Source organism: Cibotium barometz, chromosome 23 (genome assembly GCF_041138505.1).
Source record: "Cibotium barometz isolate CiBa-2024 chromosome 23, ASM4113850v1, whole genome shotgun sequence".
NCBI classification, from domain to species: domain Eukaryota; kingdom Viridiplantae; phylum Streptophyta; class Polypodiopsida; order Cyatheales; family Cibotiaceae; genus Cibotium; species Cibotium barometz.
Window position 1 is genome coordinate 25,294,584 of NC_141068.1, and position 23,343 is coordinate 25,317,926.

The following is a 23,343-nucleotide window of genomic DNA, read 5'->3' on the forward strand; positions in this document are numbered from 1 at the left end:
ATTACTAAAAATAGCATAAACGTATTATAATGGCATTATATTCAACAAGTCATATTGTGTCTTTAGTTGATCGAAGATACGTGCCAATGGCCTAAATACATACATAAGAATTTTTGTATTGCATTTGAGGTATTTTCAACAGTTAGAACTTCTTTTAAAATACCTAAAAGGAAGACTTCCTTTAATGACACTTTATATTTGTTTTCAGCTAATATCTGATCTCGTGTTAAGAGTAAGAGTATTTCTCTACTAGTGGAAACAATATAGTTAAATTTTTTTACAAATTCAAAATCATAAGAGTAGCATAAGCAATAAGAGCAAAAGAGAAACTTGTCATGTCAAGAAAAAACACTCTTTTTTGCAAGCTATGAAGTATATCGAAGTAAATAAGGCGTAGCTGTATTCATATCTATGTTCAACCGTTTACTTATTTACGAGAACCAATTAATCAAACCCAACTAATGAAATAGAAGATAAGTTCTGATAGTGTGCTCTTGTCATAATGGTTCTACAAGAAGATATAATGTAATAATACATCATAGTTTAATCCGAATAAGTGCTAGACAATCTTTCAAATAAGTGTAATGTTTTTCTTCAAAAAAAAAATATTTGACATAATGAAGTACTGCATGCAAAAGAGAGAAGAGAAAACAACTGCACTTGTAAAAACTTGTTTTAAAGACATGGAGAATATTATGGTAAGTTATTTCTTTGTATGTTTTAAAAATCATAGAGTGTATGATCATGATGGGTTTGTGAAGATCTACCTCACCATGGATACACTTGGAATCAATGTCCATACATTCGGAGGGGCTGTTTCCTTGAACACACCTGCCTATAGCTTATTTGGGAATTTGGCAAACCTAAAGAAGCCCCTATCTGATATTCAAACTAGGTCTATTTGTGTCAAACATAACTACCCATTAAGCATGTCTTACAAACCAAAGGTAGCTATTGTAGCTACTGTATTCGCACAATTACACACAAAGGTGGAGCATTCATTTCCACCAAAAATAACTTAGATCCATTTGGACATAAGCTTATAGAAGCCACCAAGCCAAAGAGAGGGGGGGTTAATTGAACATGTTTTATTATAGCCTGTTGCACACTACCACACCACCACTTAAGCTTATGTGCTGGTCTACAGCCATTCTTAATGTTATATCGCATTTAAGCCCCACGGTTGCATGGCTCAGCACAAGTGGGAAGCAATAACAGTAAATTTACAAAATTCAGATAATATTCTCCAAGTCTATCATAGGGCAATGGCTTTAGTTTCCTACGTGCAAAGATCCTACTTCTGCAAGTGTTGCTCTCTGTTGTATCACACAAGTAATTTCTTACACTTCCTTTGGTTTGTTAAACGATGTAAGACCATCCTTGCCATTGATATGAAACCATTCTAAACTTGTTCTACCATGAGTATAACTCGTCCTAACTACAGCCATAGTCAAGCACACTCCCAAGCATCAGACTCAGTGCATGAATTTCCATTCATAAGCAAACACTGCTTAGCCTTTTGTATAGAAAACCTAATCTATTGAACAGTGCTACCTAACTTTCAATCACGAAAAATTAGAGTTTTCAGACATTACATTTTATTCTTTCCTTTTGTGGAGGGAAAAAAAAGGAAACCACAAAGGCACCGCAAACTATCCAAACAAGGATCACCGAGGCGAAGTAGCAGCTATCTTGATTCAAGAAAGACACAAAAAAACTAATGTAAGCTTGTAAATAAGTCATGCACTTGTAAAGAGTTTGATTTGTTTACATGTTAACTGCAAACATGCCACAATTGACTTAATTAGTCACACAGTAGCTTTTCCTAGCCTCAAAAAACTCACAATCACATTTGCCCTAGTTTGACAAAAACGTTCCATAACTTTTCACCAAACCATCACACAAAATCAGCATTATCTTGGGAAATTTTGTTGATACAACCATTGAGAGAAAGATCATGATAATCTATGACCCCTCCTTAGCATCCGTTATTTCAACCATTTCTTTGTACACATAAAATTCATCTGAGCTCCACCGACAAATGAGGTGCAAACGAAATGCCGCCATCTGAATTCCTAAAAGCCTCTGCAACACCCATGTGATATATCACTTGTTACAAACTACCTTTGCTGATTAAACCCACAATTCAATTCTATTTAGCCAGCCAGTGTTATCTAAGTCATGAGAACATACCAAAATTCGAGATGCTTCCGGAGAAATATGTTCACCATCCTGACAGACCATATAATCTGCTACTAACTCCACCACACCTGTATACAAATCACGCTTTAGCGCAAGAGCAGTGCATATCTCGATCTATGAGTAGTTAATTCTATAAGAATAACCCAACTAAATGCCATAATTTCTTCAAATATCAAACAGCACTACTGCACATTCAGCCCAAACTGAAAGAATGCATCTGCTTGGAATAACTAAACAGTTATTTGATTTGGTACACCAGCCAGGACTCCTGTGCCCACCCCAAGCAAAATTCATGGGGGCAGCTGAGAATCAGAGAGCGACAGGGCCGTAGGCTGGAGTTCACAAGAAAGTGAACAAGAATCTCAATTTTTCTCTGCTTCCCTAGTGGTCAGCCAATACTATGGCCTTCAAACGTGCCACCATAAGGGTGTGTTGCATACAATTTCTCAACCCTACTCACGTATATGTTGTTTATTGATATTTTAAGTAATTTGAAGTAAGAATGTCAAAATCATGTTCCTACTTCACAAGACAGTGTACTGCAATGAGCAGGTCAGCAGGTCTGTGGATGGTCTAAAGCCATCGCTTCCATATGCATCTCTGGTCTGCCATGGGACGAGAGGGTTTAAAGCACGTTGCATGTCCTGTAATGATGGACATTAATGGTATAAGTGGTCCCGAGATACACACTACCCTGCTTTCGGACATCATAAGAAGGGCCACCTACCAAGTGGGTGGGCAGCCTGCCAAGCATATGGGGCTGCCTAAAAGCTTAGCAAAACTTGCATGCAAAGGTGGTGGGAGTCAACCAGCCTTGCAAAGAAGAATCCATCCTCTCCTGTAACACGCAGAAGCTCTGGGAGTCTTCTTTCAGCCCTAAACACTCCTGGCAACATGCTGATGCAAAACGCAGATATGGAGAGAGAGTAGAGAGAGAGAGATATGCTGGAAATTCAGTATATTCATATAGTAAAAAAAGGGTACTCTGCTACAGCCCTAGGCTGTCTTATAAAAAAGGTGATAAACACCAAAATTCTGGTCCCTACTTGGACCCTCAAGATCCAATCCCTGAAGGACTGAATGACTAGAACTATGAGCACACTTTGCTATTTATAGTCTCTTAACTTTAATGGAGAGCTGGCCGACTGCTGTCGGCCAGCTGATTGGACATAAAATCATATAAATGATGCGCATGTAGCTGCCCCTTTTCTGATTCAGCCGACAGCCCCTTCTGGTCTTAGCCGACAGCTCTTCTTCTGTTTCTGGTACAGCCGACAGGGATCTAAGTCCATTCTCCCGTCCAACACTGCTCCTTGTGCTCCAAGTCCTAGCTCTAGTTATCTTTTACTGGTTCATACTCTTTATCTGGCTGCTTTTCCTGGACCAGCACCTGAGAATGTCCACGGCATCTTTGATGCACATGACATCCCCCTCTGCTAAACTTGATGACCGGATTCCAACCTGTTCTTGGATGACTGTCATCATCCCAAATCTTTTCCCGAAGTCCCTCTATCATCCATCCATCCCTGGCAACCCTTTTCTCTAAAAGCCCGGCCCGTTCTCCAAAACCACTATCCATTCCTGCCTGACTCTGAACACCGTCTTGGTCTTCATTCCTGAGAAATGAGTCTGGCACTCTCACATCACCCTTGGAGGATAATCCTCCCTTGGGACCGTTGCCCGACAACCTATCTGGCTCACAGGACTGCCATTCCCTTTGGCACTGTGGAACACCACCAACAAACCTCCTGGGAGTTCTTCTCGGTTCTGTGCTCCTTGCCTTGGGCTTCGTATCCGTGTACTTTCCTGTACCTTGGACCTGTACACCATCATATGGGACTGATTCAGTGTTTAGCTTTGCTGAGCCTGATGCTCTAATACCAATGTAACATGCGGAAGCTCTGAGAGTCTTCTTTCAGCCCTAAACACTACTGAGAACATGCTGATGCAAAACGCAGACAGAAGGGAGAGTAGAGAGAGAGAAATGCTGGAAATTCAGTATATTTATATCGTACAAAAAGGCACCTAATTCTACAGCCCTAGGCTGCCCTAGGCTGCCTTCATGAAAAGGTGGTATACACCCAAAACAGTCCTAGTCTAAGACCCATTCCATGAGGGAATGAATGATTAACTCAATGAGCACCTACGCCTATTTATAGGCTTCTTGAACCTTAGGAATGCTGGCCGACTGCTGGTCGGCCAGCCGACTGGCATACTTCTCCATTAAACGCTGAGCGCCTGCAACCGCCTTCGTCAGGTACAGCCGACTCCACTTTGTTCAGCCGACAGCCCCTTGTCTTGCAGCCGACAGCCTCTTCCAAGTCTTCCATGCCTTGTACCAAGTCCAACACTGCCTCTTCTGCACTTTGTGCTCAAAATCTTAGCTCTAATCTGTTTTTCTGGTTGCCCCTTCAGGATTAGTTCCAAGAAATGTCCATGGGCAAGCATGCACATGACATCCCCCTCTGCTAAACTTGATGACGGGATTCCAACTTGTTCTTGGATGACTGTCATCATCCCATTCTTTTTCCCGAAGTCCCTCTGTCATCCATCCATCTCTGGCAAACCTTTTCTCAGGAAACCCGGCCCGGTCTCCAAACTACTCTGTCACAAACTAAGATCTATGCATCTGGTTCCATCAAGTCCACAATCCATTCCTGCCCTGACTCTGAACACCGTCTTGGTCTTCATTCTTGAGAAATGAGTCTAGCACCCTCACATCACCCTTGGAGGATAAACCTCCCTTGGGACCGTTGCCCGAGAACCTATCTGGCTCATAGGACTGCCATCCCCTCTGGCTTTGTGGAACACCACCAACAAACCTCTTGGGAGCTCTTCCCGATTCTATGTTCCTTGCCTTGGGATTCGTATCTGTGTACTTTCCAGTACCTTGGACCTGTACACCATCATATGGGACTGAATCAGTGCTTAGCTTTGCTGAGCCTCATGCTCTAATACCAATGTAACATGCGGAAGCTCTGGGAGTCTTCTTTCAGCCCTAAACACTCCTGGCAACATGCTGATGCAAAACGCAGATATGGAGAGAGAGTAGAGAGAGAGAGATATGCTGGAAATTCAGTATATTCATATAGTACAAAAAGGGTACTCTGCTACAGCCCTAGGCTGTCTTATTAAAAAGGTGATAAACACCAAAATTCTGGTCCCTACCTGGACCCTCAAGATCCAATCCCTAAAGGACTGAATGACTAGAACTATTAGCACACTTTGCTATTTATAGTCTCTTAACTTTAATGGAGAGCTGGCCGACAGCAGTCGGCCAGCTAATTGGACATAAAATCATATAAATGATGCGCATGTAGCTGCCCCTTCTCTGATTCAGCCGACAGCCCCTTCTGGTCTTAGCCGACAGCTCTTCTTCTGTTTCTAGTACAGCCGACAGGGATCTAAGTCCATTCTCCCGTCCAACACTGCTCCTTGTGCTCCAAGTCCTAGCTCTAGTTATCTTTTACTGGTTCATATTCTTCATCTGGCTGCTTTTTCTGGACCAGCACCTGAGAATGTCCATGGCATCTTTGATGCACATGACATCTCCATACTGTACAGCAACTGCATCAGCCCCTCATTCTGCTGTACAGTCACCTCCTACCTCTTGTACCGCATAGTCCAAGGCTGCCTCTCCATCACAAACTACCGTACAGCCCTAGGGCCCGTATGTCAGTTGTTCTGTTACATCTGTAACTGGGCTTATGAAAGGTGTTAACTAGGGGTTAGGGTAACCAAGGTTAAGGGGATGTGCTCACTGCTAACCCAAGGTTAGGGTTATGGTGTAGCCGGGCATAGGGGCAGATAGGACCTGCCCAGAGAGCTAAGGGTTGGCAAGGATGAGGTCTAGAGGGGTCAATCAAAAGCTATAATAGCTTCGTTATTACTAAATAAATATAGAAGGCTAAGTTGCTTTTTTTGTAAGCAAGGCAAAAAATAGAAAGCTAAGTGCTTTTTTTGGTGGGCGAGGCCAAAAGTAGAAAGCTCATTGCTCTTTTTGGTAAGCAGAAATACAAAGCAAGAGGATCAAGACCAACCCTAGAAGCCCGTCCACTTATGTGTGATACCAGGTGGTGACCCTACCTCTCTCTCTGCTAACTTTCACCATCCCTGATTATCTTTGTAATAATTTGTATTTTGTTGATAAATAAAAGTTATTTGTGGCATGTGGCCAATTTATCCATGGATATGTTTACACTAGTAGACTCAAGTGGTAAGATCCCGGAGTCTAGGTGTGTTAGCACCAGTGGGGAGCTCCGAGCTAGTGTTAGCTCCAAAAGCTCGTATGGTACTATTCCTGGAGCCAAGTGGCAAGACAGATCAAGCGGTGCAATTCCTGGATCTATGCCAATGGGAGGACCAGGTGGTACATTTCCCGGATTAAGTGGTACGACTCTTGGATACAGTATTTTAGACGAGCTTGTGATGGTACAAGCATTGTGAACAGAGATTTCTCCATGAATGTCTTGCACTAGCATAAGAGTGTGTGACACTAGATTTATGCTTGAGAATATGTATGCATTGTGACTCCCTATTTGACTTGTTCATCCTAAAGAGCCGGGGACGCCCGGAACTACGTAGTCCCAAGACGTGTGGTGTGTTTTGTTTGTTAACATTTTACGTGTTGACTTGAATAGGGAGAACTCCATTAGTTATGTTGTAAATGTTGAAAAACTTGCAAAACCCACTTTATGAGTGACTTGGGCGGGCATGTTACCTTAAAAGGTCACCCATGCCATTTTATAAAAGCGTGCGCCGTGGGCACCGTTTTTATCTTTTTCTTTAAGGTCTAGTACAATTGTAATGTGGGGGAAAGGCTATTTTAATAAAAGAAAAGCATGTCACCTTTTATCCCCCACAAAAAGCACATATATTTATATGGGCCAAGCCCTTGTGTGAATCATCAACGAATATTATAAGCGCATCATCAACTCGATCAAGTGCTCATAGTCAAGAAAACATCATCTCACCTCTGTCCATACACTGTACGGAAAACGAACAGCAGGCCATACTCCTGTTGCTGCTGCTCTGTACTGTTCTCTCTCCACCCGTGTGCTGTGGATTCCTTACAGTCTATGACTGTGTACAGAGGTCTTTCTGTCAGAGGGCAGTGGAAAGATGTAGACGAATGACAAAAAACACTGAAGCTCCAAGAGAGAGATGAGAGCAAAACACTGATGCACTAATCCTCAAGGAAAAGATGGATACAACCAGCCTGTAGGCAAGGAGTGGACTCCATAGGCAGAGCACTCGAGGTGCTCACCAAGTGACCAAGAAACAATGATGAAAAGTGGGGGGAGGGCCAGCATATATACTCTCCGCATGAGCTAGCCGACTCCCTCAAGAACTTCTACACTACCTCGAAAATGAGAAAATAGGCATAAAAGCCATAAAAAAAGAGTGGGCAATTCACATCAAAGGCCCAATAAAATAGGGAAAAAATATGGGAAAAATAGGGGGGGTGCCTAAACATGGGAAGGGCATCCGTAGACACCAGAATAGCCACCAACAGGAGATGATATATGCTAACACCCCCTCTTAGAGTCTTAGGTCCTGGGAGTGGCCTAAGGGCTAAGGCCCAAGGAGCTGCCATGAATGCCAATAGATGACTGAGATAATGCTTTTGTGAATAAGTCTACAACGTTGTCCCAGGTAGGACAATATTCAAGGATAATGTCTTCCTCCAAGATCCGCTCCCACATAAAGTGGTACTGGAGTCTGGATCTCTATATGCTTGGTCCGCGCATGAAATACCGGATTCTTAGCAATAGCCAAGCAACTCTGGTTGTCGCATGGGATAAGGGTAGGCTGCTGCTATCGAAAACCGATCTCCTCAAGTAGCCCCCGCAACCAAATCACCTCACAAGCACCCAAACATGCCGCTTAATACTCCACCTCAATCGATGAAAGCACCACCATAGGCTTCTTTTTACTAGTCCATGAGATTGCTCCATATCCAAGAGTAAAGCAATACCCTGTAGTAGACTGTCGGGTATCCACATCTTTAGCCCAGTCAAAGTCGCTCCAACCACGTAAAGTGGGCCCCTCTCCATAGAAAATACCAAAATCCTTGGTACCTTGCAAATACCGCCACACAAAGAGTTGCTTGCTAGTGAACGTCCAAAGGTGCTTGCATGAAAGGATTGAGAGTTCCCACAACAAATGCACAATCAAGCCGTTTCAAGCAACCAAATCAAGGAACCAACCAATTTCCTGTAAAAAAGTGTATCTGCTGCTGGATTGGGGGATCCAAAAGAGGAGAGTTTGATGGCGGGATCCACGGGGGAACTCATGGGCTTACACTCTCTCATCCTGAAAGCCTCTAACAGCTCTGTAACATACCACTGTTGAGAAATGAATATGCCATTTGAGTGCTAAAAAGTCTCCAATCCAAGAAAGAAATGAAGCAACCAGAGATCTGTCATCTCAAATTCCTTATCAAGGGCAACCTTTGTCTGATCAATGTGTGTTGTATGGTTACATGTGATGATCAAGTTGTTAGAAGTCATCTCCTGTCTATTTTTATACACCAGGGCCTCTATTGTGGGTGTGCCCGCCCTGTATAGGTGTTTTATCATTTTTCCTCACTCCCCGTATTTTTTTTCCATTTTTCCATGGTGTGGATGGATGCCAGATGATTGGCAGGAGCCCATGGTGGCTGGCTGACTGCCTATTCTGCAGTCGTGGAGGTGCTGATGCTGGCCGACCTATTTTACTCAGTCGTGGAGACATCTGCTGCTGGCCGACTGCTTTATGCAGTCGTGGAGAGCCATCATGCGCTGGCCGACTGCATCCATGGGGCATATAAATAGGCCCCATGCTCCTCACCATTGTGTATATAGAGCAGAGTTACACGCCTCTATCTCTCTCTCTCTTGTGCTGTGATTTTTTGCACTGCGTTTTGCTCGTGTTCCCAGATCTGGTCATCATCTCCGCTGCGCATTCTGACATGGTATCAAAGCCTAGGTTCTAGATAGTTCTTGGGATTTGTGTGAGCAAGAGGGGGACTGTTGTGTTGCTGATTGGTGGACCGTACGGGACTGTTCGGGAAGAGGAGAAGCAAGAGGACGGCGGGCTGATTTGCTGGACAGCCACTTGCAGGTGTTAGTTCTTCTTTGTTCCCACTCACCCACCCTTTTCAGAGTACATCCCCGCAATGGCGATCTATTTGAGATGGCCGAGAGGCATGTGAAGATCTCGACACTCCCCACGTTCTCGGTGGACCGTCAGTTGGACGAGAACAACTACGGCATATGGAAGGTTATGATGGAATCTGTTCTAGAGTCTTATGACCTCGTTGATTTCATCGTTGTTGGGGTTCCACGGCCGGAAGTAGAGGAAGGGGAGTTACCGTCGATCCGAAAGGACCGGAAGGCTCAGACACAGATGTGGGATCGTGTCAACGCCAGGGTCCGTTCGTTTATCTTTCTCAACTGCACACCGCAAGTAATCAATCATGTAAAGCATATGACGCTAGCCAGAGGTATATGGCAACATTTTGCCTGTCTTTACAACAGGGTATCGCCCATGAAGAGGATTTCCTTGGAAGTACAAATGCGGGTTATGAGCCCTGCAAAGTCGTCGACGATGCGGGAGCATATTAACAAGCTGCAGGCTCTTCAGCAGGAAGTTCTTCAAGCTGGGAAGGAGATATCGTCAGAGGACATGGCCATAACGTTGCTGTCACACTTGCCCTCTCAGTACTCAGCATTTTACTCGTCTTTGATTACCAGTGGCAGGCTCAGCACCATCACGTGGGAGGAGCTTGTGCCCATGGTCCTGGACCAAGAGGAACGATTCACGAACCCTCCTCAGGGTGGAGGTTCGGAGGTCTTAACTGGCCAACGGTCAAAAGGCCGTGACACGGGCAAAGGGAAGGCTTCGTCGGAGAAGTCTTCTGAGAAGAAGTCCGTTACTGACCGCGAGAAACTAAAGGCAGAGAGGACCTGTAAGGATTGTGGCGAGAAAGGCCACTATTGGAGGCAATGTCCCAAGCGGAAGACCGAGAAGGGTGAAGATTCCTCAGCAGCAATCATGAAGACTCCGGTTTCTGTGCACCTGGAGGTGGTGGACACCGATGTTTCATTTTCTTCAGGCAGGGAGGAGATTGGAGGACTCTCCGCAAACAGATACTCGGGAGTGGATTCTAGATAGTGGTGCTTCCAGGCACATGACTTCTTCCCGTTCCGGTTTACAGGATCTCTGCCGGCTTTCTGGTCACATTCTTACTGGGGATACATCCACTATCCCAGTTCACAGTGAGAGCAGGATGGAGATAGTTCCCGATGGCAGGGGGGAGAAGCATTCCTCCCAAGTGTTGTATGTTCAGTCTCTTGGTTTTCATCTGTTGTCAGTGCATTAGGTTTGCAAGACTGGCGTACGGGTGGAGTTTGATGAGCATTTTGTTGCTCTCCGGGACAAAGCAACAGGCCAAGTGGTTTGGGAAGGCGGAGTGGAGAATGGAGTTTACAAGCTTTCAGCACTCTCTCTCCCAGGTCCTCAGATTTGTGATGAGTGGCAGTCTGGTAATGGCCACTTAAGTGTGGATACGCTATAGGTGCAGGCTTTCCGGGACCAGATGGTGGATAGCTTGCCAGTAGATGGTAGCAGTTGGCAGGAACTCTCCAATACTGATGTTGGTAGTTCTTGTGTTCGGCAGTAAGAGGAAACTGAACAGGTAACTTATGCTCTGATGTCTCATAGTATTCGGGACAAAGAACCTCCTGTAGATGAGGATGTTCTTTCCACGGGGACCTTTCGGAAAGCCAGGCAGCTGGCAGTTGATTACTTGCAGAAGGAGGTGCATACTCCAGGCTTTGTGGTTCCGGACTCAGAGGGGGTGGTTGACAGGTTTCTGAAGGCCTTGCGTGGTCTTCAACAGGTTTCCAGGACTTGTTTTTGCACCGTAACAAGTGTTGATCCTTGTGAGCAGTGTGATGCCTCTTTGACTCAGAAGCAGAATGGTTCATTGATCTAGTTGATGGACACCAGATTGGACGGGAGCTTCCTCATGAGGCAGTTGAGCTCATGGTTGCGGATGACTCTTTGGGAGGCAGGATTGCGTTTCCAATGGTTTCTGCGGCATGCGAAGGATCATGGACTCTTGTACACAGGAGGGGGATTGATTGATGGAGTCTGACTCCACAGTTGGAGTGACTCGGTTTGGGGAGGAGATCCGGACACGAGGAGATCTACTTTAGGCCCAGGAGCAGTTTTACGAAGCAGTAAGAGGCAGTCATCTTTTGCCTTGTCAAGGACAGAGGCAGAGTACCAGGCTGCTTATGTAGAGATTTGGATCATCAACCGCGGACTATTCGAAACCCTTCTATTAAAAGAAAGCATCAATCTTCTCATACCAAGCCCCGGGGACTTGTTTCAAACCATACAAGGCCTTTTTCAACCTATAGACCATACCTTTGGAGCGAGGAACCTAAAATCCTTGGGGTTGTTCCACATAAACTTCCTCCTTTAGCTCGCTTGCTTCCAAGTCGGTTTGGAAAGCGCCTCCCCGATATGAGTAGGTTCGAAGTCCTCCTAGAATCTGGATGCATGACATCAGTGCATAATTGATGCACAGGTTCTCCTGAGGTGATGTCGTGGTACGCAACCGCTCTAATCGACGGGGACCCCATGCTATAGGTGAAGGCAACCGTGTTACCCCTGAGTCTCGCAATGTCTAGTACAACCAATTGGGAATACAAGATCACCCCTTAAAAATCCAACCCTGCTCCTGAGGTGTAGCCTGTTATGGAGCATCCACCGAAATCTCCTCCTCCTAATCATATATATATATATATATATATATATATATATATATATATATACCTAGATGAATCCAGGAACATGCCCAAATTCACCTTTTAGGAACGTCATCAGTGCCCAATAGTGAGTGTAGAACTCTGTATCAAGATATGCTCTCACACACGCACTCCACACACACACACACACACACACACACATAAGAGCATATATTCACACAAAGCCCTTCGTACTGAGTTTCTGTCAAACCTTGGATGATTCCTCCGCCTGAGCTGCTAGAGGACGTGCCGGTTCCAAGTCGAGGAAGAGAAACATGAGGATCCAACAAGGAACGAAGGAGCGGCTAAGTCGAATCAGTCCCTGATGATGAAGAAACCTCCTTTGCAATGGAAGATGAAGTATCATCAACCACTCTCTAACGATGATATTCAAAGTTGCAGGGTTGTAGAGCCGATAACCTTTGGATTCTGAGTTGTAAAAATCAACCAAAAAATGGTACTTGTACTTAGCGTCCAACTTCCCCCTATCACCATTAGGTACATGAACAAATGCATCTTCTGACTCGAAAACCTAAAAGTGTGAAACTAAGTGTTTTCTTCCTATGTAGGCCTAAAAGGGGGTCTACCCTGGAACAGCAGTAGTAGGAGACTGATTGAGAATGTAAACAACAGTAATAATTGTCTCTGCCCAAAGCTTTTGAGGAAGACTCTGATGTTCCAATATCATCCGAGCCATCTCGATCACCATTCGGTTTTTCTACTCCACCATGCCGTTCTCATGGAAGTCACAATACTGGTTAAACTAGCGAGAAGTAAACTTGCCTCTCCTTGGTCGGCTCGTAATGTCAAGACAGTGTGTCCCGATTGTTTCTCCACCAAGTTTCTCCCTGTTTGGAATCTGTCGAAAGTTTCATCTTTGGATTTGAGAAAATAGGCCTAGGTATACCTTCTAAAATCATCAACCAAAAGAAAAACATAACTGCGTGCGCATCGGCGGGCCGCACAAATCGGCATGAACCAATTCCACAGGTGCAGTAGCTCGCCGTGTGGCCTTCTTTGGAAAGGCCTCCCAATGTTGTTTCCCTTTGAAACGAGTGACAAGGGCCCTCACATGTGCCAACATCTGGCAACCCATCCACCAACTGCTCCCAAAAAGCCTTCTGCAAGGCCTCCAAACGAAGATGTCCAAATCTAGCATGCCAAAGATCACATGTGCGGATACCTGTGTGAGAGTAAAGAGCTATGAGTTTGTAGAGGTCATGGTCCTTTATGCCTTGTCATAGGATCCTGTCAATGAGAGGGTCACAAATAATCACAAAGTCCTACATAAATTCCACCTTGGTGCCCAATTTGCAAATCTCATATATAGAAAGAAGATGAAATCCTAAATCTGGCACATATAGCACTCTCGAGATGTACTTCCCTCCATTGCCATCCAGAATAAGGGGCATTGTCCCTTCGCCATTCCAAGTCCCGCATGCAACTCTCAGCTTAGCAACCTTAGAGTCAATTCTCGGCCTAGTCCTTGGGGTCCTTAGAATCCTTAAGAGGGAGGTGCCCCACCTTTGCCTTGTTAGGCTTCCCCCCTCTCTGTCCAATGAAAGCCTGGTTACCTTTCTTTGAAGAAGAATCCTTGAATCTGCTCTCCTGATCAAGGACCATAGGCACCAGCTTATTCCAGATAATGGTTTCCATCCGTCCCAAGGTAAGAAGTGAAGAATAGAAGCTCTCATATTTTGGGAGCAACTGAGTAAGTAGCCGGATGGCCATATCCTCGATGAAAATCTCCTTCCCGCACCAAGAAATCTCAGATCACAATGAATCCAGTTTGTTGATGTGGTCTTGCATGGAAGTAGTGTTGGGTATAAAGTCCCAGTTTCGCCTCCGGACCTTGATCATCGCGTAGCTCTTTTCGAGAGCTTCGCGGCCATATATTTACTTGTACATTTGGCCCCCATTTGGGCCTTGTAACGGCATTCTTTGTATTTGGTCCGCCGGGCGCCCCATAAGTTGGGCGCCCGCCCATATTAGACCTAACCCTAACTTTACCCTTGTATCACTATAAATACGAGGTCTCCCTTGAGCCTCATCAAGACATCAAGATATTCTTGAGCATTGTGTGAGTTCTCTCTCTCTCTCACTCTTCTCTATCTCCTCTGCACTTCCTTGGCTGCAAGCTCTTGTGTTTGAGTCATTCTCTTCCAACAACTGGTATCAGAGCTATGGAGGGAAGCTGTATGCAGAAGCTATGGAGTTAGAGGTGTCTTCCACCACTTGACTACGGGATTGTATGCGTTTTTCGCGTCAAACACCTCCCTTCTATCATCAATCTGGTGCGTTTTTTTTTTCTTTTAGAGTGCTGCTCTGTTTTTCTTTAACGCAGGAGCCTGTTTTGGGTTTTTCTTGCTCTTCCCCTCTCCTGCGTTTTCTGCTCCACTCTACGCTGCCCTTCTGCTGCGTTTTCCTCTACCCTGCTGCCCCCTTTGCTGCGTTTCTGCTGCTGTGCTGCTGCAATCAGCGTTTGCTGTCTTTTCTCCTGCTGTACGGCTGCCTTCTGTACGGCTGCCATCGGCAGCAGCCAACGCTGCCTCCAGCAGCCAGGAACTACGAGCAGCCCCAAAGACAGCAACATACTGCCCCGGATTCACTTCAGCATCAATATAGAGCTGCCCCGGTCCTCTTTTGCAGTATCTCTGGCTGCCCCTCGGGTTTACATCGACATCCGGTGATTCTCTTCCGCCGTCTTCTTCACTTGAAGTTGTTTCATCAATCTACGAGCATCCTACTGTCAACCCGTATCTGGTACATAACATCTTGCTATTGCTTACTTTCTGAAGTGTCAGTTTGATAAGTCATGGCGTCTACAAGTGATCTTAAGGGTCTACTAGAAATTAAGAAGTTTGCAGGCACTGGGTTTGATCTTTGGAAGGTGAGGATTCAGAATATCCTCTATCTGCGGGAATGTGATACTGCACTTGAGCAGTTCAAACCCGCTGCTATGACAGATGATGAATGGGGAGTCCTGAACAGAAAGGCCGTTGCCTATCTCCAGATGGCTGTTGCTGATGAGGTTCTTGTTGACCTCAAAGGGCTGACAACAGCCTATGCCGTCTGGGAGAAGTTGAGAAGCACCTATGAGATCACCACGCCAGTGAACCAGGTACATCTCATCAGGAAACTCATGAATATGCAACTTGATGATTCTAAGAATGCAGTAGAGCATATTATTGCTTTCACAGGGGTGCTTAATCAGATGCAGGATTCTGGATTGCCTGCTTTTGATGATAAGTTGAAAGCTATCTTTTTGCTCACTACTTTGCCTGACTCTTGGGAGACACTTGTGGTGTCACTTGGGACAAATCCCAACCTAACTTTTGATGGAGTCAGGGGTGCTATTCTCAATGAAGATATCCGGAGGAAGACCTCAGAGACTAGCGGTTCTGCAAATGTCTCACGAGGGAGGACGACCAAGCGGGGAAATACTACTACCAATTCAAAGGGTAGAAGCAAGAGCAAGGGCCAGCAGTCTGATGTGACATGCTACCAGTGTGGTCGTAAAGGCCACAAGAAGCCAGATTGCAAGTTTTACAAGATGGAGCAAGACCGGAAGAAGAAATCCAGTCATTCAAATGACAAAAAGAAGGAAAAAGAGAGTAATTCCAGCAAAGCAGAAGAGTTCGAAAAGGACAAGAGCAAGGCCAATGTGGCCTCTGGTGTTGTCATAGAGGAACTGTCTGACTCAGATGATGTGCTATGTGTTTTTTCTGCTAATGCTCTTGATGTTCATAACTTGCATGTCTCAGAACCAGATGTTATTCATGCCTTGATGTATGAATCTGATGTGCTATCACAGACTTGGATTATTGACACGGGTGCCTCTTTTCATGTAACTCCTATCAAGGAGTGTTTTGCAACTTTCACTGCAGGCTCCCGAGGAAAGGTGTTCTTGGGGAATGATCATGCTTGCAATATTGAAGGCATGGGCACCGTGAATTTGACTTTGCAGGATGGTAGTGAGTTTGTGCTGCCAAATGTGAGGTATGTGCCTGGTTTGAAAACCAGTCTCCTGTCTGTGGGCCAGCTTGATGCCTTGGGATACACGGCCATATTTGGAAATGGCACATGGAAATTGACCAAAGGCACAAGGCTGATTACAAAAGGATGCAAGAAAGGAACATTATATAGCCTTCATGGTCAGGCTTTGTCTGGTAAGTTTATTGCTTTTGCAGAGGTACGCTCCCACATGGAGCTTTGGCATAAGAGACTTGGCCACATGAGCCAAAAGGGTCTCTCCATTTTGTCCTCCTTGAACAAGTTTGATGCAAAAGGAAGCAAGCTTGATTTTTGTAATGATTGCTTGTATGGGAAACAGAATAGGAGTTCTTACTCCTCTCGTGCCTCTCGCACGGCTGAAAAGTTGGACTTGGTCCACTCTGACGTATGCAGCATGCCCATTAAATCTAAAGGTGGTTCAAAGTACTTTGTGTCTTTTGTGGATGATCACTCACGAAAAGTATGGATCACTTTGTTGAAATCTAAGGATGATGCTTTTGCTGCATTTCAAAAGTTTTATGCATTTGTTCATACTCAAACTGGAGTGAAGATTAAATGCTTACGCACTGACAATGGGGGTGAGTTTGTTAGTACTAAATTTCAGAAATTTTGTGATGATAATGGCATTAAGAGGGAACTTACACCCCCTTATAGCCCCTCTTCAAATGGTGTGGCTGAAAGGTATAATCGTACACTGTGTGAAAGAATTCGATGCATGCTGTCCACAGCTAATCTCTCTCAAGATTTTTGGGGAGAAGCCTTGAAAACTGCAGTTCATGTTTGCAATCGATCTCCACACACAGCTTTGAAAGGTGGAATCCCTGAGGAGGTTTGGTCTGGCAAACCGTCCTCATATGACCACTTACGCATCTTTGGTTGTGATGCATATGTGCATATCCGCAAGGAAGACCGGAACAAGCTTGATGCTAAGTCCGAGAAGGGCACCTTCGTTGGCTACGGTGATGAAGGTGAGATGGGCTACCGTGTGTGGTTGCCATCAACCAACAAAGTGGTTCGCAGCCGGGATGTTGTATTTTATGAGGCAAAGCTGCTCCGTAATGTTTGTGCCTCTCATGGTGATCAGAAAAAGGTCAAATTTCAGCAAGGGCAGCCACCCATTGATGCTGAAAATGAGCCCCAGGATGCTTCACAAAGGGCTGAACATAATGAGTCCGTGATATTTGAGCCAGAAGAGGTTGGACAGCCACTTCATGCTCCTAGAGGTGTAGGGCAGCAACCCCTATATGCTGAAAATCAGGCTGTTCGTGAAAACCCGCAGCCTTTTGATGCTGAAATTATGATTCCTCCCGATATTGACCCCCAACCAGCCAATGATCATTGGGTATGGAGGTCTACTCGCTTTCGGAGGGAACCTCAGCGTTTTGATCCCTCTTTGCAACATGTTTTGCTTACAGATGAGGGTGAGCCTCTTACTTTCAAAGAGGCTAAGTCTTGTGAACTCCGAAACAAGTGGGAGCATGCTATGCAGGAGGAGATTAAGTCTCTACATGCAAATGACACTTGGGACTTGGTTGAGTTGCCCAAAGGAAGGAAGGCTATTCCTAACAAGTGGGTGTACAAAGTCAAGACAGTTGACGGCCAGCCTAAGTATAAAGCCCGCCTTGTTGCTAAGGGCTATGCTCATAAGGAAGGGATTGATTTTCAGGAGGTCTTCTCTCCTGTGGTCAAAATGACCACCCTTCGTGTTTTGTTTGCTCTCACTGCTGTTTTGGATTTAGAACTGTATCAGATGGATGTAAAGACAGCTTTCTTACATGGTGATTTAGATGAAGAGCTGTATATGAAGCAGCCTGAAGGCTTTGTCATTCCTGGCAAAGAACATCTGGTTTGTAAGCTGAAGCGTAGTCTCTATGGGCTGAAACAAGCCCCGAGGCAGTGGTACAAAAAGTTTGATGCTTTCATGCTTAACCAGAAGTTTAATCGTAGCCATGCAGATCATTGCTTGTATACTAAAACTGATGCAGATGGCAGCCCAGTGATACTTGTGCTGTATGTTGATGACATGCTTCTTGCCGGGAAGAATAAGAGCGTTTTGGAAGCTCTTAAGGACCAGCTGAAGTCAGCTTTTGCTATGAAGGACTTGGGTTCAGCTGAACATATTTTGGGTCTTCGGATTAGACGGGACAGAGCACAGAAGTTGCTTTTCCTCTCGCAGGAGAAGTATATCCAGAAAGTCCTTGATAGATTTAACATGGCTGATTCTAAGCCTTTGGGTGCTCCATTGCAGCCCTATGTTAAACTATCCAAGGATGATTGCCCAAAAGATGATGATGCAGCCAGTACTATGCGTGGGATCCCTTATGCTTCTGCTTGTGGATCTCTTATGTATGCTATGGTTGCTACACGGCCAGACATTGCTCATTCAGTGGGAGTAGTCAGTCGTTTTATGTCCAACCCGGGCAAAGCACATTGGGATGCTATAAAGTCTATTTTGAGGTACTTGAAGGGGACACAGAAGAAATGCCTTATGTATGGTAAAGGTCCACTTGAGGTGCAGGGTTATTGTGATTCAGACATGGCAGGTGATTCTGATACCCGCAAGTCTACTAGTGGGTACATCTATACTCTTGCAGGTGGTGCTGTTTCTTGGTGCTCTAGACTCCAGAGGATAGTAGCACTTTCTACTACTGAGGCCGAGTACATCTCCGTCACAGAGGCTTCTAAGGAGGCCATTTGGTTAGCACGCCTTGTCACAGAGTTTGGATTGCCAGAGAGGGCTCCGGTCCTTGGTTGTGATAGCCAGAGTGCCATATACCTGGCTAAGAATGCCATGTTTCATGCTCGTACCAAACACATTGATGTACGGTACCACTTCATCAGACAGGTGCTAGATGATGGTTTGGTCAGTTTGGTCAAGATTGGCACTCATGAGAACCCTGCAGATGCTCTCACCAAAAGTTTGCCAAAAGCACAGCTTGATATGTGTCTACAGCGGGTGGGAGTTACATAGCTTCACCTAGAGGAGCTTCACTGGCCCTTTAAGTGGGAGGTTGTTGGGTATAAAGTCCCAGTTTCGCCTCCGGACCTTGATCATCGCGTAGCTCTTTTCGAGAGCTTCGCGGCCATATATTTACTTGTACATTTGGCCCCCATTTGGACCTTGTAACGGCATTCTTTGTATTTGGTCCGCCGGGCGCCCCATAAGTTGGGCGCCCGCCCATATTAGACCTAACCCTAACTTTACCCTTGTATCACTATAAATACGAGGTCTCCCTTGAGCCTCATCAAGACATCAAGATATTCTTGAGCATTGTGTGAGTTCTCTCTCTCTCTCACTCTTCTCTATCTCCTCTGCACTTCCTTGGCTGCAAGCTCTTGTGTTTGAGTCATTCTCTTCCAACAAGTAGAATCACTGGGTGAAAGCTTCGACATTTGAAGCTCCACGGAAACTCTCTTCATGGGTGTCTTCCAATCGTAGATGTCAGAGAGTTTCTTCCAAGCAAACATGTGCATGGGTATCCCATTTGATGTGAGCAATGACTGAGGGTTGAGAGTTCAGACAAATGAATGACCAAGCACGGACATCAAGCGGATCCCATAGAGCAACTTCATGAGTAAGGGTATCCCTCGTATCCTCATCCTCTACGGTGTCTAGGTTAGGCCGGAGGACCGAGCGCATGATGAACTCCAGAAGATTGTATGTCTCCAATACTGATTGCAGCACGACTTTCCAAATGTCATAGTTTGTGCCATCCAACTTGGCATCTGAAGGAAACGTCAGAGGAGTGGGTATTTGAAGTTTGAACCGCTTGTGGTTGAACGAGTGCCATGATGTACCTCCTCTGAAAACCGCAAACACCAAAACACCCCCAGAGCTGCTCTCTGCACTTGTAGGGAGGGTGAGCGGGATAGAAAGTGAGTGGCCCTCCAAAGAAGAAAACACAGGTATGAAACACTATGGGCACGTGGAAACGCGGCAAAAATCAGCACCAATCAGCCTCCAATCAGTGATTCCAAGTCTAGACGCCTCTGGGCTTTGATACCATGTCAAAGGGTGACGGAAAGATGTAGACAGATGACAAAAAACACTGAAGCTCCAAGAGAGAGAGAGGAGAGAAAACAGCAAAACGCTGATGCGCTAATCCTCGAGGAAAAGATGGATACAACCAGACACAGGCAATAATTAAGGGAGACCAAATCATCAAGTCTTCTTCTAGATAAGCCACAACTCCAATCTTTTGGATGGCACCTTGCTTGCATTTGCTATCTCATGATGCAAAATCCAAAAGCCTCATTCAACAATGGAATAATAAGCATCATTAGATGATATACATGAAAACCTGTGTGTGCATGTGTGTGTGTGTGTGTGTGTGTGTGTGTGTGTGTGAGAGAGAGAGAGAGTACAATTCAACAAACAATGCTCTACCATTAATTCCATATCGTCTGATCACATTTCAGGTCAAAAATGACGATTCTGAGTTACTGAAACCACTAATTACAAATTACGTTCAGGCAGAACAATGATCAAACAAGAACTATTAAAAATAAACAGCAAGGCTGAGGCAAGTACATCAGAAAACAATTCAAGTACCTCTATTTAGCCTGACTGGTAAACCTTGCTTTCTTAAAAAAGGCTCCATGTCATGGCTAAATTGCTCCAAAGGTCCCTCTTTCAATTCCACCTATCACATGAGAGAACAAAGAGGAAATCATACCCAACCTAACAAAATTGACAAATTCCGTCCCCAGCACACGTAATGAGATAAAAGAGAGAATCAGAAATGGAGCCTGCAGAAAAAGAGCACATACTGTTTCCGTAGCAATGCTTCCAGTTTTTCCAAAATCGTACTCTTCAAACCCTTCAAACAGTCTACATAAATCACTCCAATTAGCATAACATGTTGTACTAATAAGCTCTGAAAAGCCTCCAAAGAGTTTCAGACTGACCTTTCCACCTCTTCCTTTGGCAGATTTGTGAAGAAAAGACCACATTCTCCATGCAACATCTGCAATGCATGCGCTTCAGTTCAGCTTTGGTATATCTACAAACATAGTGCTGAGGGGAGATCACCTTACCTTGCTGGCTTTATGCACCCCTTCTTTGATTTCCTCTGCAGCCGTTCTCCCAAGGGCTATTTGCAGAACTTTGTTGGAACCAAGGAAAAATCTGCAGCCCAAATAGATTGAAAAGAATGAGAGCTTTGCAGAGTTTTTTACCCCAAGACAAAATTGTATCAAAAAACACAAAAAGAAAGATAACCTGCTGCTATTCTTGAGGCTGTCACGGAACTCCTTGAACTTTGTGTTGCGCATATTCTCAAATGAGAAAATGTACAAAGTTGAGTATTCATCAAGGCATTGCCTCACAGTCTTCACAAGTGACTCCTTATTCTCCCTCCCCTTCTTTTTGGTTTTTGATAGCGTCACTGCCATACAAGCAAGTATCAAACAAAAGCTAAAACCTCTCGTTCCTGTAAAGAAGCACAAAGCTCACTTCCTCCCTGTCATGCCATAATTGTATGTCACACCTCCTCCAATTTGCCAAGGAGTTCCTTTTCATATTAAGCAATCTGTATCAAAGGGATCTAGTCTGGGAACCCATTGACCACCACGGGGATATGGAGATGCACAGTACCACACACCATGGCATCAAGAATCATAGTACCGCTGCCCGTGTACCATGGCGTGGCCAGGGGACATGAATAATGATTGAGTCAAATTGTGGCATGGGGGGACATAGTATTGAAAACGAGTTTCAAGGGCGTAGTACCAATGGCAATAAGTACCACAGAGCACATCATTGAGGGCCCTAATAAGGCATACCAAGTGATCGAGGGTCATAGTGTCCCATAGAGAGGTGTAGTATCACATACCTCACCACATAACAGAATGGCTTAGCCATGTCTGATGATGGGGGGCATGGTATCAAGTACCATGCCGTCCAGGGCCATACCATGCCATGGAGGGGTGTAAAACCACATACAATGGCATGGAGGTCCAAATACCAGAGTCCACGTATTATGTACCATGACATGCTCTCTCTCTCTCTCTCTCTCTCTCTCTCTCTCTCTCTGTGTGTGTGTTTTCTGCGATAGTGTAAACCTGAGAATGAAGGGTTTCAGAAGACTAACCGAGCTTGTTGCGCTTGGACTTCGGCATCACGAGCTAGATAGAGCTCGTCCGCTTGCCAAACGCTTTTCCTGGCTGTTCAAAAGAGTCTCTAGGTATTGAACACAAATGGGTGTAGAAACAATTTTATTTTTAAATACGTTTTGAGCCAACTAAAATTTTGAGTAATTTTTTCCCAAAATTTCTTCTAGTATTTATTTGCCCCTTTTTTCTACCCTTAAAAAGTTTATTGAAATTCCTTTTTTTTATGATTAGAAATTTAATTATGCCACAAGCAAACAATCCTAATGTCAAAGAAGCGGATAGCATTACGAACTAAGTGAGCTCAATGTTACGGATGCATTGTCACCCAGCTCTAGAAATTAAAAGGGGGATTTTTTTGGGTGAGCATTTTCTAGCAAGCGCTTTTTGGGAATCAGGCGAGCGGATTCCAAAAAGATACCCTCCCCCCTCCATGAAGAGAGAGAGGAGCGAAGACAGTTGGAGAGAGTTTCGTGACATAATTATTTGAGAGGGAGTGGGCGATAGAGAGCCAGAGGGAGTGAAAACAGAAAAACATAACAACATCACATCCTCTACGTTGAGGTTATTATTTCAAATTGAAAATAAAGCCAAGTTCATTCACGTACAACTTCCAAATACAGAAATGTAAAAACCATCATCTTTACTACTATGGGTCTCGCTTGTCCTCTGAGGTGAAGACACAAAGTAAGCTCGTACCCTTCCGCACTTCCTCTAGCGAGACATGCTCAGACGATTCATCAATAAAACCATGGTCTCGCTAGATCGCAATTAAGCCCACCACTTTGGCCTTCACGTGAGAAATAGCATCATTATTACTAGGAAGTGGAAAGGACGTGAGACCTTTCCATGCTTGTGCACCGTCTATGGTCTTCTGCTTGACCTCCACGTTGGTGGCCTCCCTCTCGATATATGCAGCAACAACTTCAATGCTAATATTTGATTAGGCCATCACAAACAAAAAACGAAGGAGGGTTTAGGGTGGTGTACTCTACTAACAAGGCTTGGTGGGCAATGGTGATTAACAAAGTGCTTTGGAGCTTACCTCTATATTTATAACAGTGGAAGAGGTGTACTCTACTTTTGCAACAAACAAAAATAAACAACAGTGGGAGAGGTGTACTCTACTTTTGCAACAAACAAAATAAAAAATAATTTTTATCTTTTTTAATGTCAATAATAAAGGCGTCTTTCCTTGAGTTTCTACACCACGATA

The 23,343-nt window shown here is 44.8% G+C and overlaps 1 protein-coding gene across 1 annotated transcript; it reads right to left on the reverse strand.

Annotated features, from left to right (window-relative positions):
* Positions 1–1,712: 1,712 nt before the first annotated feature.
* LOC147625780 (Ribosomal protein L10 family protein) lies at positions 1,713–22,242 on the reverse strand. Its single transcript, XM_086817348.1, has 8 exons — positions 22,109–22,242; positions 21,238–21,403; positions 21,054–21,144; positions 20,925–20,983; positions 20,787–20,847; positions 20,569–20,659; positions 2,194–2,270; positions 1,713–2,085 (listed from the first exon to the last, which is right to left on the reverse strand). The coding sequence occupies exons 1-8, from the start codon at positions 22,134–22,136 to the stop codon at positions 1,966–1,968; spliced, it is 693 nt and encodes a 230-aa protein (XP_086673474.1). The 5' UTR covers positions 22,137–22,242; the 3' UTR covers positions 1,713–1,965.
* Between the last annotated feature and the right edge of the window lie 1,101 nt (positions 22,243–23,343).

Bases quoted from the DNA above. Each gene is read 5' to 3' on its own strand.
- LOC147625780 (XM_086817348.1), bottom strand. From the start codon at position 22,136: ATGCCGAAGTCCAAGCGCAACAAGCTCG. The intron at 21,145-21,237 runs GTTATCTTTCTT...TTTGGGCTGCAG, and splicing joins AGCCTCAAGAATAGCAGCAG to ATTTTTCCTTGGTTCCAACA. The intron at 20,660-20,786 runs GTATGTGCTCTT...CTCATGTGATAG, and splicing joins GAAGCATTGCTACGGAAACA to GTGGAATTGAAAGAGGGACC.